Source organism: Phalacrocorax aristotelis, chromosome 9 (genome assembly GCF_949628215.1).
Source record: "Phalacrocorax aristotelis chromosome 9, bGulAri2.1, whole genome shotgun sequence".
Classification (NCBI taxonomy): domain Eukaryota; kingdom Metazoa; phylum Chordata; class Aves; order Suliformes; family Phalacrocoracidae; genus Phalacrocorax; species Phalacrocorax aristotelis.
This window is the reverse complement of record NC_134284.1, coordinates 7,878,140-7,898,944: the sequence shown is the minus strand read 5'-3', so window position 1 is coordinate 7,898,944 and position 20,805 is coordinate 7,878,140. Positions and strand designations below refer to the sequence as shown.

The 20,805-nt window shown below is 35.3% G+C and overlaps 1 protein-coding gene across 3 annotated transcripts in view; it reads left to right on the top strand.

The window, feature by feature from the left end:
• Nucleotides 1-20,805, top strand: part of STRN3 (striatin 3) — a 66,929-nt gene that overhangs the window by 13,709 nt on the left and 32,415 nt on the right. For all 3 annotated transcript variants that reach the window (XM_075103290.1, XM_075103289.1, XM_075103291.1), the window contains exons 2-7: nt 8,098-8,201; nt 13,220-13,293; nt 13,511-13,592; nt 13,888-14,067; nt 14,531-14,663; nt 16,338-16,479. In XM_075103290.1, the coding sequence (XP_074959391.1) occupies nt 8,098-8,201; nt 13,220-13,293; nt 13,511-13,592; nt 13,888-14,067; nt 14,531-14,663; nt 16,338-16,479 (715 nt within the window). The remainder of the gene's footprint in view (nt 1-8,097; nt 8,202-13,219; nt 13,294-13,510; nt 13,593-13,887; nt 14,068-14,530; nt 14,664-16,337; nt 16,480-20,805) is intronic.

Genomic DNA, 20,805 nt, shown 5'->3' with positions numbered 1-20,805 from the left:
AAATATGCTATCCAGATTCTTCATAGAATAATAAGTGTTTATGAGTAGTAAGAAATACTTTTGCTGCTTACATTTTACTTTGCTATTTGTCCTGAGAGATGGCATTCAATTTGATGTTTGAATGGAAAGACTGTAGTTTCTCAGTAGTATTAGGTTGATATTGATGAAAATAGAATAACTTGGAGGTAAAAATGAGTGTTTTCTGAGGTTGAAATGAGCATGTGTGTCTTGTTAGGTGATCTAGTACCTCCAAGGATTCCTGCTAACTGTCAGTTGATTAAAGAAATAATTATGGCTGTTTACCAGCTTTCAGCTAAAATTTCCTGGATCTTGGGTCTGCTTAGATTGTAGATGTTCCTGCTGATTTGCATGTGAGGTGCAAAGGAAAATGCAGACTTATTAGTGGGAGAAGTATTTAACAATGCTAAAATAAAATGCCTGCAGAAATTGTCACGTGCGTGGGGAGGAGGTGAGCTAGCATATTAGGGTTAGTGGCTGATGCTCTGACACTGTGGCATGGAACACTTTAGTAGTTCTCTTACAATATGTTGATGATAATGGCCAGATTAACTTCACTTTTGCTGAAGTTAATGTAGTCATTCAGTCTTACAGAATAGAATCTTCTTCCAGGAAGATTACAGTTCTTTTAAAAATTCCTAGACAGGAACTTACTTTTCTGAAGGATGGCCTCTGGGACTGAAATTGAAAATAAAAACTTAAAAAATACTGAGCACAGTTTAATTTATAATTAAGTTTTTATCTGAGACAAAATTTTAAAGCCTGGTCTCACATAAAGAACACGAGTAGAATGGTTGAAGAATGATACATTCCTAAGGCACTTATATTTGTTATTTTAAAAAAAGTTTTAGTTTCCAATTCTTAGCCTTTGAGGAGAATGCTCTTTGTAACAGAGTTTGAATCCATTGTTTTTAGTGGCCTCTAGCTTTTCTAGCACTTGTAGTCTCAACTGACTTTTTCTTTCCTGCTTCTGGCTTCTGTGTACTGGAGAGAAGTCTATGGACAATTGGTTTATGCAGTTTCCAGACCATGGAATTTAGAGGGTATTAGTCTTTAAAAACACATCCACGAGTTGTATGAGTTTTGTTACTTTAGTGTTCCTAAATACTATATTGGTAAGGAGAGTGGCTATAAACATCCTAGCACAAGAAAAAATGATTCCATGAAAAATTTCTAGTAAGGAATAGTGACAGAATGAAGGCAACCTTATACTGAGTTTAAGTTGTGGTTTAGAAGTTTGACCCTAGCAATAGAAGAGGAGAAAATTGAAGGCCGGATTTTCTGTAAGTTGTTCAAAGAAGCTGATGAAACTTGACAGTAGTTGGCCCTGTAGTGAAAAGAAGCACACTTTTGAACCTGAATGAATAGGGGTGCAAGGGTGGTAATGGAAGAGAGGAAGGACAGATGCAGGGAAAGAGAGAGTTTTGTAAGCCTGGTCTTTGCCATAACTTTTGCAGGACTGAAGGGGACTTACGGATGAGTAAATTCTTTTGTATCTGTCAGTTGTGTCATTAACCTGTCAGATTGCCCCTTAGAGCTAGCTGGGTTTCTTGTGTCCACCACTCTTGTGGGACAGTCGCTCAAGGATGTCACTTTTCTAGTGGTTAGGAATTGCTTCTGAAAAGTGATCAGAAAGTGATCAGATGAGTCTTTAAAAAGAAGTACCACTTGAGGAGCAAGAAATGATCATCAGCTCAAAAGGAAAAGATGTATAAAAAAAAGGGAACCTTCAGGAAACATCTTAATACCGGTGTTACTTTCAGTGCAGTAGTTACTGACCTGGTGTTTAACTGACTCTTCATAAGGTTCTGCAGAAAATTATCTTCTGTATTGGTAAATGCTTAAGTGTATGCTACCATTAAGTAGTTGTTGACATTTCCCTCCCCCCTCCCCATCTTTAATCTGGACTTATTTTATGAAGTAAACGTTTTCTGTTAACATATGAGAGCTGTTGTTTCTAATTTTTTTAAGTCTTCCAATTATTTTTTATTCTACAGGGTCTTTAAAAGTAGTATATCTTTGAGATGTGTGATCCTGATGTGACCACTGACACCTGTCTCACTGTGCAGCTTACTAGAGAGAATCTTGCTTGAGACCTTAACATGCAAATTAGATGGATTTTGCATTTTTAATATTTATTTAAAGTAGTCAAGGTATCTTCTTTTGGTCCTCATTTGACAGTTTAAGGATTAATTGTAGTTGTAACAAATGTATAGACATAATCAGGTCTGCAAGGATACACTAAAACTCTTCTAAGCACTTAAACCATCATGCATATAAAAGTATTGTTCCATTTGCCTTTTGTGAATAGGAACCAGAACATTAGTAGCTACACAAGTATGTTTACTCTTAAATTGCTGTTATGAGTCAAATCTTCGACCTTGCCAGTATTTTTTAGTTTTCTAAAAGTGTTCTGCTTCATCTTCAGCATAATAGACATCTAAAAATGAAGATTAGGTTAGACTTTTTGTGTGATCATAATCTTGTGATTAAAACAAATTTTTTTTAAAAAAAAATCTTGTTATTGTTCTGAGTTTTGCAACATGTCCTAGTAGGATAAGCACACATTTATGTGTGCACTGGGTACATATATTCAAGCTGCTTCAGTGTATTGCGTTTCTTTCAAAAATACTGCAGGCTTTTCCTTCCTTCCTTCTAGAAGTCTGAATGGACTTTAGAAAAACAAAACACAAGCATTGCATTGCAGCTGGGATTGCTTTGCATAAGTTGATTTTTTTTGAAATACACTTCTAGAGTCTGAGAGTAAACACAGTTCATGACTGAAATAGAAAGAAAGTATATTTGCATGCTGAGTATGTTTCTGTATTGGTACATCCATTAGGATTTGATTGTTTGAATTGTAGAGGAAAGCGTTAGTGTTTCAACAGTGTAAGCTAAGTCCTTTAATCAGTCTTACATGCTTTACCATTCAGGTTTTGTGCCTCTTTTCCCCTTTGATATGTTTTGCTACATTTGAGATGTTGGACTAATAGTTCGGATACTGCATATCAGGGTTTATTAATAAAATAAGACTATGAAATCATATATGTAGTTATTAAATAACCTTTAGGTTGCATATGCAATTTTACCTGCCCAAAATGCTATAACGACTTCCCTCCTTTGTCATCAATGGCTAAGAGAAGTATGTTTGACCAATGTAAAGGTTGTCTTTAAGTCAGGCTTTTCTGTTGCAGTTGAGGCAATAAAATGCAGTTTTAATATTAATTTCCTCCATTATAGATAGTGCTGTATGAAATGTAGAGCAATAATTCATATGTTTCAGAACGTTTCAAGCTTCTTAAAAAAGAACAGGGAAAAAATTCCTCATTTTCTTCCCAGAAAATGTTTTTTCTTTCAAATTTGATTTATCAACTTCTATGTGTTTTTAATAATTTGAAGTTGTGTGGAAGTTCTCTAGTAGATTACTTTAAATCTTCCATTACACTTTGATCAAACAGTGTAATTGCATGCTAGGGATGTGGAGTGTCAGTGTAATCAGGAATTTACTTACTCCTGGTGTTTAAGGAAAACTTCAATTTCTTATTTGAGATCTTGGAGTTTGCTGGATGAAAGACTATTGCCTGGTTTGCACATGGTCAGACTTTCTATTTAAAAGATCAAAACCCTTCCAACTACAAAATGTAGTGCATCTATGTCTGAAATACAGCATGCCATTAAACCAATATTAATTTACAAAGTCTAGAATGTTAGATGCTAGAATTTTTTATTTTTCCCCTTCTACAAGTGCATTCAGTAGTTATTTAACCTCGGACAGTTCTTTTTTTGTGGGATCCATACTATTCAAGTAGCTGTTCAGTAATTCTTTTTATCCTTGTGTTCTATCTTGCCTAGTTTCAGGCATTATTTCATGCATCCTTGCACAAATACAAAGTATCTGTCACTCTAACTGCTGCTCAGAGCTCCCAGAATTCACTTTCATAATAAAACTGGGCAAGTTCATGTGGTAGTACTCTTACAGCTGAGTGCCAAGGTGTAGAGGGAGACCAGAGTTATCAACTGTCACTGAATTTTGTAGAAAGATAGTGGGTCTCAGAGATCCATGAAAATACGGTAAATATGAAAATGGACAGACTGGTAGAAGAGGAGGAATCTGCCCTTTTCAGGGCAGATTCTTTTTCAAGAATCTCCTGGTTGAGCTTCTTTGAAGAATCTGAAGCGTAGCCCTATCTGTGGGGAAAAATATTCTAACAGAATCTGCACACAACTGAACTCAGCTGGATTTTTTTAAAGCCACAGGAGGCCATATTTTTGCTTACAGAACTAGTGTTTTATACATGTTCTCTAAAATGGCACGTTTTTTCTCCCTTAAGAAATGGTCTTGATAATACACTTTCAAAAATACATTTTGATTGAGTTTTTAATTCAAAAGAGTCAGGGCTTGTCTTGTATTGGACTTTCTTAGTCTCTCTGCTCTTGTTTTTGTAGCTCTTGTGCCCTGGACATGCCTGTTATGATATCATGGTCAGTTTAGGCTGATCTCAGACCATGTTGTCACTGGAAGGAGCTGTTAACTTTGGTATCCTGTTTGCATCCCTTGTGCCAGTCTAAGTGCTCCCATGGCTATACAGAGTAGGATCAGGAAACTGATGTAATTCAGGACTGAGTAAAAAATAAATAGAATGATTTCCTCAGTAGACTTAATGTGTGGCAGCAGAAGCAGCTAAGTCAGCACAGGGGAGGCAACAGAAATATGAGGTGGAGGAGGAGGATTGCTCTTTGTAGTATCAGCCTGGGGACTTACAAATTGGTTTAAGACAATGGAAAGAATTCTGTTGGAACTGGGAGGGAGGGAAGGTGAGTACCAAATTGTTCTGTGCCATTTTGTTTCCCAATTTTAGCACCAGTCAATGTTTAATCATCAGTATAGTTATAAATAGTATTGAATCTAGCTCTCTCAAGAATTGTTTCAAAGGAAAGGAATATCTAAAGATTGAGAAAGTTGTATTACGTAGAGAGTATTTCTTAAGCATTTGCCTTTGTGTATGGAACCTAAGTTAGTACAACAACCCTGAGGGAGTCTGATCTGTTTTTATCGAAGCTGAGACTTACTGCTTTTCAAAAAAGTCAGTGTTGGGAAATTGTGTGTTAATTCTTACCGCTCATAGTCATGCAATACATCAAGTGATAGGTTTGACACTCCTCATTTCTTAGTTTGAGACTTAATGAAGCAAATTTATGAATGTAATTTATACTGTATTCCTATTCTTAGTTTTGTATTGAGAGTCTTGATGACTGCATGTTCCTAAAGTCTAAATTGATGTTCCATATTTCTAAAGGTCAAGCTCTTCACTTCTACATAGATAGCTTGTGTTAGGTTTTAACCATGTGACAGTTACAATGGAGGGGGAAGAAATAATCCCTAAAATCAATGAAATGAGTATACAAGCAATTACAGAAAGTGATGCTAAAGAGTCTGCTAATATTGACAAAAATGTCAAAAACCCAACTACAAAGTGCATTCTTGGGTGGCAACCTTTCTGTTCAACCTTTCGTACCCTGTGAAGATTGTTACACTGTTGTATATTAAAGATTTTTTTTTAAAAGGGCTTTTTCGTAGGGTGGATTTTGGGGTTTTGTTTATTTTTATGAAGGTGTTTCTGTAGTATATTGATTCTCAAGATCACATAGCTCATTACTTTTCAACCAGACATGTTATGAGATCTAAGCAATACCTAGTAAATATGGAGGCTTGATTCTGCTTGGTCAAGTGCTCCAGAAGTATTTCCAGAAGAAGGAAATAGTTTGGCTGTGAGCATTTAGGAGGCAGGTGCCTCCCTCTGTCTGTGATCACAGCCATATTTTAATCTCTCCGTTATCAGCAAGCTGAGGATGAAATTAAAGCCCAACAGTTGCAGCTGGCAACTACGATTTGCCAAATAGCTATAAAAGGGAAGGAAGACTAATAGAAGGGGAGAAAACTATCACTTACAGAAGACGTGAGTTTTGGAAAGAGTTGAGAACTGCGTTCAAGTCAAAGAGCATAAGAGCTTTCATAACCTTCCTTAGATGATAATTATCAAAATATTTAGTTCTGGTTTTATTTTTGTAAAAAGAGTGTGCATGTAGTAGCTTCCAAATGTTTGAAGTATGGTGTTGTGCATATGTGCATGTAACATATAATTTTCTTTTAAAAACCTACTTTTATAACTATTTTATGTGTACATTTGCATTTATGTGTAAGGACACAGTTTACTTTTTGTTGTTTTATCTTTGAATAATGAGAACTGGGAAAACAAGTTGGGCTTGTGAAATTGTCTGGTCATTTGCTGCCTTAGATACTAGAGGAGTGCAAATTATTTGTGATTGTAGTTTTCTCCAGAAGGCTGTTAACTTTCTATTGGGTTAGAGTCAGTTTTATAGCATTTTTTAGAATCTAGAGTAACATAATTGCAGTTAAGTATAGTTATTGAGTTTCCTCAAATCTCTCCATCCCCTCCCATTGGGAGCCCACTGTTTAAAACAGCTGATTCTGGATCTTGGTCTCTGCATTTTATCTTTAAATATTTGTGCAATCATTATAAAGTCTGCATTTTTTTTCTCTATTACCGTGCAGTGTTTTGTGCATTACTCTCTTTCTCTAAGTGGCAGTGGTTAGTTGAGAGTGCTTTCATGACATTTCATTTTAACTGAAATGCTCGTAACTGCCTTTTTCTCACTAGGATTTTAAATTTTAATTGATTAAATCAAGAGTTTGCTAATGCAAGGTAAAATAGCATATTTTAATTTGGTTTACCATTGAGCATAAGGCCAGAGGGACTAAAATCAGGGCTGATGTGTGAAGTTTTATATGGTCATATCACTTAGTCTTGAAGGAGCAATGCAAAAACGCAGTCTTCCTGGTTAGGCTGTTTCAGGCTCTAACCATTGAGAGTAATGAAAATGTACAGCCACTCCCTTTAAAAAAAATCTTAAAGGATAGATTTGGTGCCAATTATAGCTCTGCTTTTTTTTATTGTGCCTCCTGTAATAATGAAAATCTGTTGTTGATCTTAAGCTCTGTAGAGCAATGTGGTCTCTACTTTACTCTCATTATATTTTTAAATCCCCCTTCCAATAAAATTTTGTACTGAATCTTGTCCTGAATTGGCTCTCCAGTGACTTCAGTCAATTTAAAGTCATAATGAAGACAAATGAGTTTGTGGTTTCCTGTAAGGACGGCCAACCCAGTAATACCATTAACTGTTTAAATTTTATAGTCGCATCTGCAAATTCCCTTGTCTTTCCTAGGATTTTGGCTTGCAAAAGACAAAGTATAAGCCCTTTCACTTTGTAGTGAAGAGACTACTTTTTTTCTGAACAGACTTACTACTTTTATTTTTCAACTACTTTAGTTTCCACTAGACCTTTTGCATTCCTTGAGATAGCTTGTCTGTTCTACTGAATTTGTTTTTACTTACCAGTTTAAGCAGGTAAGTAGGAAGCTTCCATGCTTCTTTGTCAGTTAGGTGGGTACTATGATTGATACTTGAAAAACAAATTGCGTTATTTTTCTCCATCTGGAACAGCACATTAAAACCAGTTGTCCTGTGATACTCTAACCTTCAGCTGTCTTCAGTAGTAAAATGTGAATCCATGAAATATAGTTGTTTCCTGTATAATGGATTTGTAAATTCTGTATTTGATTTCATGTATCCATTTCTTAATCTGTTCAATATACTGTCATTAAAAACAAAATTCCTTAAAAGTCTGCTGTGTACCTATTTTAATGTCGCTTTGGGTTTGGAAGAAAATGTGTAACAGAATTTATGCTAACAATGCCATTAGGAAAAAAATGTGTGCATATATTAATGTTTCATATGATTACTGTTTGTGCCTTCTTTTAGAGTTATGATGCTAACCTTAGTACCTTTATTTCAAGGCAAAAACCCCAGTGTTTATGAACAGAAAATGTTTTTACTTGCTCTCTAGCACAGAAATGGTTTTGTTAATGACTGACTGAAGGGATTAATGCAAAACAGTTTTTATTCTTTTCTTTCTCTTCCAAGTCAGAGTTTGTTGCTTTGTTTTGGCAACAGGATGGAATAAAATCCATTATCTTTTGGTTTTTTGTGTTTTCAGGCTCGGATAGCATTTTTACAAGGGGAAAGAAAGGGTCAAGAAAATTTGAAGAAAGATTTAGTGAGAAGAATAAAAATGTTAGAATATGCATTAAAACAAGAAAGGTAGGTATACATATTGTTCAGCTTTTATCTGACCTGGAGGACTTTACAGATTAAAAGTTCCATCACATTATGTAAGCTGTCTTTACTAGATGATTCTACAGTTACTTTATATAAACTGTCTTTATGGTTGGTCATCTTTACATTATGTTTTCTGATACAATTTAGTGTCTGCTATAATAAAAAGTTGCATGATTTTCAAGTTGTTTGGACTCATGTCTTAAAGTTCATATTGGAGAGTGTCCCTTTTCAGAGTTAGAGTAATGGTATACTAAATAAGAATAAATGTTCCAAAAACATTTATAGCTTATTACTGTACCTTTACCTGCTCTTCAGTGGTATTAAACTTGAAAGGCTGAAAAATATTGTTCTCTTGATTCCCTGCAACTATTTTGCATGTGTTGCATGGTGAAAACTGTATTTTGTGGCAGAACAGAATCCTTTAAAAGTTAGCATTACATTTTGAAGTGCTGTATTTTTCCTGTGGTAGATGCTATAATTTCTAGTCTTGGTGCATTTTCTGTAGCTTTAATTTAATACCTTAAAAATTAAAATGCCATTCAGTATGCAGGCTGATGTCCTTCAAACCTACGTGCTCTTCTCTTGCCTGGCTATTTCATTTGACCAGAATTAGTAGTTAATGTTGCAAAAACACTATGGTTGGGAAATAATCTTGTCATGTGCCTGTACTTTCATGAGTGGACTCAATTTTCACATTTAATTTAATTTTGCTCTTGAAAAGTAGCTGAATCAAACAGTGTAAACATTTTGAGAATCAGGCAACAAAATAGGTAGCCTTTATTTGTCTATTTTGATTTGTGGGGAACATTGCTGCCAGAGTAAACTTAAAATCTCGTAGCAAAGTGTAGCAAGGCTTCACTTGGACATTAAGTTTGTTGTCCAAGAGTAAGTATGTCTAAATATATTTTACATGATGAATTAGTACTTGGAGTGACTAGTACAGAAATAACTTTGATTACTTGTTTTGGTGTTAAAAACTTAATGTTTTGGCAAGGATGGCTACGTACCTCTGTGCGAAGTACCCGGAATAAAGGTGCTTCAGAAAACAACGTGTGCACATATAGAAAGCCATATCTGCACATCATGTGTTTTCTGGTGAAGTAGTATGCTGGAAGGATCAATTTCTTCCTTCATCCCTGTCCTTGTAATGGAAAGCAACTCAAGGTTTCCAACCAGTGTAAGACTAAAAGCTACGTTGTTCTATCATACCAGTAACGTGCAAGTCACTCTGGTTTCAAGGCAGATGAATAGTATGCAAAGTGTTGGGTGTGGGTAATCTTTCTTAAAAGAACATTGAATGTATCAAAGGAATCGTGCTGTTATGGCAGGAGCAAGTGTCTTGGGTACAAGTAACTTTCTGAAGTTGACAGAAAACACTCTGGTTACATTGGCAATAATAAGCTGTGTGCAGAGACTTCCTGCAGATGTGTGCCATAAGGCTGTGAGGATTGCTACTTGTTGAGATAAACCTGAGGCAGTTAATTACAGCTGGGGTGTGAAGAAATCATATAACAGATTGCAGAATTTGAAGATGAATGGCATTGGTGAAACCTCATGCCTGCTTTCTCCTGAAATGCAACTGCCTCTGTAGTTTGGCTTCCCATGAAGTTTCAAAATTCATCTGATGGGCAAGAAACTTGTAATCATATGCACAGCAGGAACATACAGTTGGCTTTCATTCTTGTAGCTAGTGGGTACAAGCCCACACCGCATACTTTTCAAGAGGAAAATCCTTAAGTCCCAGCCAGAATTGTCATGAAGACTGCTAAAAACAGGAACTGAAACCCTGGAGTTGATTGGTGAATATGTGGGAGGCAACGAGGAAGCTTTCTGTTGTTTTTTGCTACAAACACCCTGTAGTGTGAGGGGCTCTAATTGTGAAAGTATGATGGATTGAAAGCAAGCAGGTACTCTCTTGTCAGTAAATCATCCAAGAATGATAGTGTTAGTTTCTTGGTTGTTGCACTGAATGAAAAGTACAGGATAATAAAAGTAACTTTTTTGCTATTGTTCCTCCACGTGAAGGATCACAATGAATGAAATCATCCCCAAAGCAAAATAAATTATGAGAATACCAGATCTGAAAATCGTTGACAGCAATTTTCAGTGTTGCACCTAACTTCCCCTGCCCACTTTCTCCTCCTCTTGTTGCTCACTCCCTGATGCTGTCAAAAAGTCTCATGCAGTAAAATATCACAAAACAGGGAATCAGAAACAAACTCATTGAGGCAATGATGACTGTTGTGATTTCTCAGAAAAAGAGTATGAAACTGGACATCAGTGCGTAAGATTAAATAAAATGCACTAGTAGTTACAAAATAGCTTGATATTTCTAGAATTTAACTCTAAGTATGTGTACAACAGGTGTGATAAAGTTTTAGAGAAGTAAAATGTTATTTTGAAGTCCTTAAATATTTTGGTAGTTCTGTATGAATTTTTGAAATAAAACTAGGCTTTAAAATGGGATTTTTTTTGTTTGTAGCTAGTGGATATACCTTTATGGTGATCTGCAGATCCAGCCAGATTTCTTCTCTGTGAACTCTAAGCCACTCCAAGCTTCACCAGCATAGTGCTGTGTTTAACTTAATAAGACTTTCTGGGATCATAAAGCTATGGCTGTATTTTGACTTCATGGGGTTTGGACTAGAGCTGGCTTATAGCCTTGCAACTGAGTTGTAGGATTCAATGGTTAAATAGCAGTAAGCAGCTAAATCAACTTAGGACATTGTTTCTCCTCCTCTTACTTAGCCTTAGAAGAATGGCAAGTCAATACTCAAAGGGTTCAAGAAGTGCCCCTTGTAGAATTCAGTTACTGTGTGGTGTGGTGGAGTAACGTCACTGACTTGTCAACAGCGCTGTAGCTTGTTAGTGATTTTTAAGATATGTAATAATTACCCTTGTTTATGTGACAATGTGGAGAGGAATACGTGTGCAAAGATATAGTTTATTGGAATTCAGTAAGATTGATTTTTTACTGTTGAACTGAAGCTGAGCATCAGGTATGATGTGAAAGACAACTGATCTCATTACTTGCAGCAATATTTTGGCTTATCTGTAGTGGCTAGTTATTGGTATAATTTTAGATCAGACACATCATTATCTTCTCTAATGAACAATTAAAGCAGAATTTTAATTAATGTTTTGAAATCATAGTTCCAAAATGGAACAACTACTCCTAAATAGTATTCGCCACAGCTCTAAATTGAACAAATTCAGGTTGGCTTTTCAATTACAGTGCTTTATTGGCTTCAATTACGAATTGAGCGAAAACATTTTCCTAGCATTATTTAACTTCACAATTTCATAATTATTTTCATTTTGATTGTTGTGTTTTGGGTTGGTTTTTTTTACCCCCAAATGTACAGTACTTTATAGGGCATGTAAATCATAGTATGCACATTTTATCTGGAAAGTCTGGTGGAACACTGCCCTATTACCATGTGGAACCCAAGTTTTGTCTCTCAGTTTAAAGAGACCACCTAGTGTAGAGAGTCTTACTAGTGCATGGTTGAAATATTAACATATTCACAAATAATTTTTAAAAATTGTGATTTTATTTAGTTGTCAGTCAGTCAGATTCAGGTTACGCAAATACCTAACCTTCAGGAGTCTTACAGTTTTTTAGTTACAAGGTAATTGCTGTGAAATGCAGGATTTTATCTTACTATAGAGGGTCAATAGTGCCATCTGCTGACAGTTTGTTAATGAGACTGTTCCTAATTGCAATTTTAGCAGAAACTTCTGTAATTTAGAAGAAAAATCTTCTATACTGTCAAATAGATCAGGCAGTATCTGAGATGAACTCTCACCTTCAATTTGCAGAAACTTGTAGCAGTGGCTCAGCCATTCGAGAAGATGATTTGTTGGAAATCATTGGTGTTGTCCAGCACGTGTTCCGTTATGTATCTTTTCTCAAGAAGTTTCATATTTGAGAGTAGTCTTTAAAATTGGTGGGAGCTAGGTATGGTTCAGTTACTCTGAAAACTTTTGGTGAAATGTTTAATTTGGAATTATGAAGACAGCTGTATTTTATAGGGACTTCTTTAAAATGTGGCTGCTGAATTTTTTTATAGAGATCTTTCAGCTTGGCTCTACTGCAGAACATCTAGAGCTCTCTTCCCTGAGATTTTGGGTATTTTTGCAGAGGATCTATGAGGCAAAAGTCAAATTGCGAAATGTCTGGGGTAAAGTTAGAGAATTCCAGGGTATAGGTGTAGGTGGTAGTTCATGTGATATTCCTGGAGGTAAAGGGAACTGGAGACATCTTGATGGGCAACTTCGGCACAGCATAAAATTTGGAAGGCTCATGCATACCTGCATGGAAATAGTATCACCAAGACCAATTTTTTTAGAGAGTGATGGAGAAGGGGCAGTTAGGGGATTGGAGGTCAGGAGATGGGAAGGAGTGAGGCATGTTTGCACAGGTAGACTGAGCAGGAATTGGAAACTAAGCCTCCAGTCAGTGAGGAAGAGAAAATCAGTAAGAGAATATATGTGATGAGGGAATCTGGCACTCTAACATGGTTCTTCAGAGGGAAAGATCTCTGTCATAAGCAAAGACAGACCAGGAGAGAAATTGGAGTGCAAATTGAAGGTGGCAAATAAGTAGAAATCCCAAATGTAAGATTCATTCATCGTAGTGCAGTTTGCTAGCTATGCTAGTGCTACAGCTGAAAAAATAATCTCTAAGTAGTTGAACCTATTGTTTTTTGAAAGGTTCTCTTAGTAGCTGACACACATGAAAAGACCCACATTCTTGGAGAACATACTGAACTCATCTGTAAGTTATTTGATAATAGTGAATAATTTTAAGAAGGTTAACTCAAAACTGCGTTCTTGAAAGACTGGAAATAATTGTATGATGCGATAATTATCACAACAGTTTTATTTGGATAAATTGTGTTGTGCTAGTGTGTTTGTTTTAAATGGGAATAGTAGAATGTTTTGAGTTTATAAAAGCATTCTATGCTAATTTGTTAAACATTTGTGTACTTTTTCAGGGCAAAATATCATAAATTAAAATATGGCACAGAATTGAACCAAGGTGACTTGAAAATGCCAACTTTTGAATCAGGTAACTTTTTTACAGTTTGTTTATGCTCTGTTCTATATTTGTTCTGTTCAGTTTATTGCAGCTTTCAATCTTCCCCCCACACCCCTGAGGTGTGTTATAAAGAAGATTTGCTTTTAGTTTCACTGGTTTCTTGTAAAAAGTAAATTGATATTTAAAAACCAAAACCAAACAAAACTGAACAAAAAAACCAATCCAACTATGACACTGTATCTTTCAGAAGAAACCAAAGATACGGAGGTTCCTGCAGTACCTCAAAATAGCCAGTTGACCTGGAAGCAAGGCAGACAGTTACTAAGACAGTAAGTAACATTGTTGATTATTGGTGTATTCAAACTTTTCCCTGAAGTAAGAGTAGCTGTGTATATGTTTACTCTATGAAACAGAGTGAGGTATTCAAATAGTGGTTCATTTTTCAGGACTGCATAGTCTTGAGCTTTAAGCAGTATAGAGAAAGGTTTTCTGTATGAGATGGATAGCAATGAAGCTTATTTTTCAGAAGTGATGTAATAGTGGTGTTAATTTTTAACAGCCAATACTAATTCCTTTCATTTTCCCTCAAATATGCTGCTTTCTTTCTTCTCTTAATGCATCTAGGTATCTTCAGGAAGTAGGTTATACAGATACAATATTGGACGTACGCTCCCAGCGGGTAAGGTCTTTGCTTGGGCTCTCCAATTCAGAACCAAATGGTTCAGTAGAGACTAAGAACTTAGAACAGATCCTCAATGGGGGTGAATCTCCTTCATCAAAACAAAAGGGACAGGAAATCAAAAGGTAAGTGAAGAGATAAGAAATGCATAAAGTTAGTTTTACTTAGTCATTGATATGTACTGGTCAGTTCACATTGAACTTTCAACTCCAGAGTCTCTGAACACCTGGGAGTGTAGCTGACTACAAATGATTATGGACTTAACTGAAATTGATTGTAAATATGAACATAGGTATCTATAATACATACAAATATGTATGTTATACATATATACAAGAAAATATATTGTGTATTGAAGCTGAATTTATCTCATATAACCACTTTGGAGCTCTTATCTTAAGGAAGTATTTTGTTGAGTGGTGTTTTTATAATAAGGAATTAGGCAGCTCTAGAAACTTCTTCACTTCTTGTTGTTTTGCTAATTTTAAAACTCTTAAGCTGTTAGGTAGCAATTGCATTTAATCTGATAAGTCCTCTAAAAGCCTCTTCAGCAAGTAAAATGGATTCTCTGTTAATGTCTTTATGTAGGAATTCTGGTGATGTTCTTGAAACATTTAACTTCTTAGAAAACGCAGATGATAGTGATGAAGAAGAAGAGAGTGACATGATAGAAGATATTGCAGAAGGAAAAGAAAAGCACCGGATAAATAAGAAACACAAAGTAAAAGATTTTGTTTTTATATGTATATCTAGATCTGAAATCCCTTTAAAAAGGGAATTTTTTCCCCCCAGATGATTATTAATGTATCACATGTAAATGTTTGTTGTACTTCATTATCTGAATGGATTCTAAGCAGATGTGTTATTGGTAAATTTGGTGGTTTAGTTAATATGTTACCTTGAAAACTTAAAAACAATCAACAAACCAACCTGTTCACATCTGTGAATTAATTGCTGAAAGAGAGAACTGATTTGGCCATCTCAGTTTCTCTCTGCATGCTTTGAGTCCCTTTATGAGGCAAATTTAGCACAATACAATGTGTGTCCTTTCTGCATTTTGGAGGAGGTAGGGACAGCTCCTTAGAAGAAACTAAATTATGTAACGGGGGAAAACAGTCCACTGCGGATACGTGTTTAATTCTTCCTTCTATGCAGCTTTTTACTAAATACATAAAAGCCTAGCAGAGACTTGTCACAGTAATCTTTTGTTGAAGGTTCAGTTAAGTTTTGTTTTTTGTTTTATTTTCCTTTTAAGTCTTCCATTCTGTGAGCAGCTTTCTAGGTAGGATAGACTATATAACCCATTCTTTTTTACTAATTTTTCTCCCGTACTGGAAGTGTCTCCCTGTCGTTGGGGTTTCTTTATATAAAGGGGTTGATTTATGGATGTTGTACTGACAGTTTTATGACTTTTTGTACAGTAGAATATTCTGTAGCATGATGGCCCCTCTGGCTGCATTGAATTTTCTTAAATAGTCAGCAGTATCAGCTCAGCTTGACGCAAGTCTTAATCTCCCAGCTTGACTTGTTGGGAAGGGTTTTCCACCATACCTGTGGTATTACCTTGTACTTCTGGTAAATAGATTAACCAAGGAATCGGTTGAATCTTTTTTTTGCTCTAAAGCAGTAGATCATCTAATAAAAAGATTATCTGTAGGTAAATCTCAAAGCACATATGAAGATATTACACTTGTTTTTTGACTCTTGACAAAGCTTATGTTTTTATAGAAAGTACAAGGATCATTTATAGTTATCTTTGTAAAAATTGTCGCTTTCTGCAAAAGTGTAAGAATATTGTGCAAATCATAGAAACATAACATAACTCCATGTGAAATTCACCTGCAGAATGAAAGAAAACTTTTTGCTCATGCCTTGGTAGGGGGTTTGTTTGTTTTGTTTAAGGTGAAGGTGTGGTAGAACTAGTAAAAAGACGCTTTTCAGAAAACACCATATTTTCCAAGCTTTTGCTTAACACTGAAATAAAACTGGAAGTAAAAGGGGAAAAAAAGGTTTCTGGACCAGTAGAAAACACAGTTTATTTGTAAAGCTTCTCTAGCTTCAGCTCTAGAGCTATTGATATTACAAGAAAATGAGAATTTTCCAACTGATAGGTTTTAAATAAAAAATGAAGATGAGTATGTATGAAATTTTTTGTTGTTAAGCCTAGCGTAAGTGTTCTTTTCATTTCTGAATGATCACTGGACTGTGCTGCTCACTCTTTTTTGTAAGCAGCTTTAGATCTGACCATATCTAAGTATCTTTTTCTGTATTTCATGTTGAAAAATGTTTTCCCCTGCAACCAGGTACTCAGTGAGAGTAATCCATCACTTCTAAATATTTGAGTAGAAAAAGCTGTTCATGATTCAAATGCAGAAAACTGTTTATCTGCTTGCAGATTGGTAATGAAGGTTTAGCTGCTGACCTTACAGATGACCCCGATACTGAAGAAGCTTTGAAAGAATTTGATTTTTTGGTGACAGCTGAAGATGGTGAGGGAGCTGGAGAAGCTCGAAGTTCAGGAGATGGAACAGAGTGGGGTAAGGTGCTAATAAAAGCCTTTAGGAGTAAAGGAATTCTTGTTCATGATAGTACATAAGAGTTGCAATACCTACTAAGATGGTGTGGATGTGTGGATGATTGTGATAATCAAATGCTGATGCTTAGATAATAGTGTATTGGGTGCTGAAATGTCAATATATATATATGCTGTTGTAGTTACCACAAATACAATTATAGTTACCTTTGTTTAGAGTTTTGGTTGTGATTCCAAAAAAACCTAAAAGAGAATATTTTCTTTCTTGAATAAGAAAGGCTAGGATTCTGAATGGTTTTATACCTGAATTAAATTTGCTTTCAAACCTGTATTTTTTTGGTGTGTGTTTGTTTCTGATCAAGAGCTTTAAAGTTTTTGTGCTCAAGTGAAATTAATTTCTTTGGTGTCCTTGTAAAAACGGGCACTTCATATATTTAGTTTTTCTGGCCAAGATTTTTAAATGTTATTGCTAATGTGGCTTGCATTAGTAGATTCCAAAAATAATTTTGTACTGGTCCAACTTGTTATTTATTTATTTTAATTTTAGAGTAGATAATAAAATCAAGTACGTAACTAGTTTGATGTGAAACAAAGTATGCTAAGTCATCAACTCCTGGACCCTACATGTTTCAAAAGAAGAAATTAAAAGCAGGAGGGAATTGGGGTAGGAAAAAGAATAATGAATCAAGTAGTTCACATCTGCATTGAAATGGAAAATTGACCATCTTAGTTTCTGAACTGTGACACAAACAATTTTGTGGTTGTATACTTCAGCCTTTCATTGTAAAGCCAAAAATTGCCACTAGATCATCTCGTTTGACCATTGTATGTCATTGAGACAATGAATCTGTCGTACTCAGTCTTGACTTTGAAGGTACCAAGGATTACAACGCGTTCCTTCCTAGAAATTAGTATCAAAGAGTTAGTCATCTTTATTTTAAAAACTCAGTCTTGTTTCTAGTTGGAAGATGAAGACAAACTATTACCTTTATTTTTGGTAATACCTATCTGTTTTTAGAAGCATTTTCATTGTTTGGTGGTGTTCCCCTTTGGAAGTGGTGTTATTAGATCAGTTTCTTGGTCATCTTTTTATTTAGCAAAACAGGCAAATCTCTCTGTATAAGACATCACAAAGACAAAATCTTGGCTTCAGGACCTTTATTTTGCGACACCCCTTCAAATGTATAATGATGCAGAAGGTTCTAGTTCTAGTATCAATTTTGGCACTATTGTGTACAGAAGAAGAGGCACCTTGATACTGTAATTTATGCAGTGAAAGATTTATCCATTTTTTTCACAGCAGACTGCTGAAACATACTGAACTAGCTTGTCCCTTGATATTCCAAGTCATTGCTTTCCACGATTGCTTTCCAGTATGTTGTATCTCTGTTTACTTCTCAGATAGTTACCTGGAATGGGGGCATTCTGATTTATCTGCAGTGCTGAGTTTGCAAGTTAAATGTCTTCAAACTTGTTTTCAAGCAGTTCAGTTGCTCTCCCAAACTTGAAAATAAAATATGATAAAATTTAAAAATCTATTTTAAAAATCAAATTGGCCCACCACACTTCCCAGAGAAAAGTTTGAATGTCCTTTGTTACAGTTTAAGTGAACCCAATAAAAGTGAGGCAGAGCATTTTGGGAGTTAGTACACATTTGTGATGGCTTTTTCGTCGAGCTAGTTTAACTGCAGTCATTCCATTGTTACCAAAACACTCATGTCTGAGACAAGGAAGTGGGGAGGAGGAAATAAACATAAACCTGCTTTAAAAAATGTGTTCTGAGTTTTGCCAGAGGAAGACAATGTCCATAAGTTTGTTGTATATTTCGTACTGTTCAAATGAGTCAAACATACTTGTAGCAATGCTTTTTTCATAGTATCATTGAGTTTTACAGCTATTATTTCCATAAATGGATCTTTAAGTATATAATCTATCAGGTCTTGTGGTTAAGTGGGTAAATTAGAAATATTTAAAGTCAATGCTTCTTTATTAACTATCAAAAATAACATTTCAAATATTGCCCTACTTAAAAGTGTGCCTTCTAAAATAAAATAATGCATTGCCTAAACCAGTTTATTTTAGCTGTCACATTATTTTGAACTCTGAAATTGTAATTACATGAAATCCCCAGGTTCATCCGTTTATTTATTTTGGGGGAACTTCATTTGAATGAACACTTGCCATTACTTTCTAAACAACTGCATCAACCATGAACTTCAGAATTTCAGTTTTAATTGTCTTATTTTCATAATGTAAAGAGTTGCTCTGTTCTGTTTTCTTCTCAGCTTTTTTTTTCTTCCTGTTTTAGTTTTCCTGTCACTGGCACCCTTCTATCACTTCTTACTCTTGCAAAGAATTAGGCTCCCTGAAAAAATGTAAATGTTTACATGTGTACTTATAATGTTTTTATTTAGTATCTGGAAACCAAACTTCTCGTGTTTAGTCTCTAAACCTATAACCTAGTCTTGCTTTGTGATAACTTTCAATACTTCATCATCAAAGTAGGTCTAACTGTAGGTCTAACTTCAGGTATGCTAAAATACTTGATCACCAAATGTGATAGTTACATTTTTGCTATTGGAGACTTCTGCAAACCAGCCACCAAGTGTGGAAGTTTGGGTTGCTTTTTTTTCCTTTCTGTAATACGGCTTTTTATGAACACATTAGTTTCTTGTGCCTCATTTAACGTACTTTGACTTTAAATTGCAATGCTTGAAAATAATTTAAGTGTCCTGTCATGCGATATGTTTTGCTTAGGAACAGCTTATCTTCAAAGTAGGGAAAGATGAGCAAATTAAATGTTAAATGAAGAACTAAAGTATGCAGCACATTCAAAAATTAATGTACGTTTTTAGATTAAGAATTTCTAAATGCCTTGTGGTGACATAGTATGAAGTAAAAGATGCATATAGAAATTCTGTTTGCTTAAGCAAACAGGAATAAATACATATTATATATTATGTTACATATTACAGATACTACATATTATGTAGTCTTTTTATTCTTCTTATGATTTTGATGGCTACCTATGTGTTCATCACTGAATTTCTCCTTTCCATGAAACACTACAATTCTATTTACAGATGGACCCACGAGTCAAAGAATGACTGACTACCCAGAATTCTGTGTGGCAGTGTGACTGGAATTCAGAGTCTCTTGGGTCATCTTTTAAATTTAAAAAAAAAATTAATAATCCTTTCTTCACTAAATGGTATTGGCTAGTGGACATCTTGGATCCTCTGTACTGTCCTGATACCAGTTTAGTGTGGATTATAAACACGGCAAGCAGTTTGAGGAAGTTCACTACTGCGGGGAATTAGGGAGGTCTTCTAGTTACATGGCTCTGTTCTGAAATAGCTAAATGTATCTAGGCATACCTGAGAGAAACACTGCTGGGTTTTCATAAAAATATTCATTGAAATCCATTTCACAGCCTCTCTGATTCATCAGAGTTAGTGTTTTATCTAGTTTTTCTGTTTATGACCTACATTTCAGCAGCTGATAGCATTGATTTTGAGCATTCATGTTTGCAGGCTTACGTTTTTCCTGTTTTCTGTTGACTGAATGAGCCCGGTTCCTTCAGATTCTTTGTCTTGATATCTAAAAGCCCTGTTTGTTGCAGTCTGCAGATTTTTCTAAATGTCTAGCGTAGAACACAGACTGGACATGTTACTTCAGTTTTGTCATCACCATCACAGAATTATGTGGACAACTACTGGTTTAATACACCACACTTTTTAAAAAAAATACCAGAATGACAGTCATCTTGTGGTTGTTTTTTTTTTTTCAGCAGCATTACATTGCTGTCATGTATGTTCAGCTTCTTGTTTAGTTTACTTCCCAAATCCGTCTCTGCAACGCTGCAACCTAGCTATTTTCCTTTTTTTAATGGTGCTTTGGATATATATTTTTATTTTAATTTGTTTTTAATGGAATTTCCTTTCATTGGGTTTTAGGAGGGGGGATTGTTGTTTTCCTGATTTCCTTCCTCTTTTGGTTGGGCATATCCTCTGACTTATCTTTCTGTGCCTCTTGTATTTCCTGACTAATCACTATTCTTTGTCAATGTTGTGGCCCTGCAATCATAAAGATTGAGGTCTTTGTGTTTGCAGTTTGGTAGCTGTAGCTGCAGTTTGGTGTAGGATGTCATTGTTCTGTTTCCCCCTCCACAGTTCTTTGTGGATAGCTTAGATGACTTTACCATTATGCTTCTTGTTTCATGCCTTCACCACCCTTGCTGTTTCTTTATTCTGCATCTTTGATCGTTTCTCTTTGTAATTTATTGGCCCTGTTTGAATGATGGTCTTCTGGTAGATGCATCAATATCCTA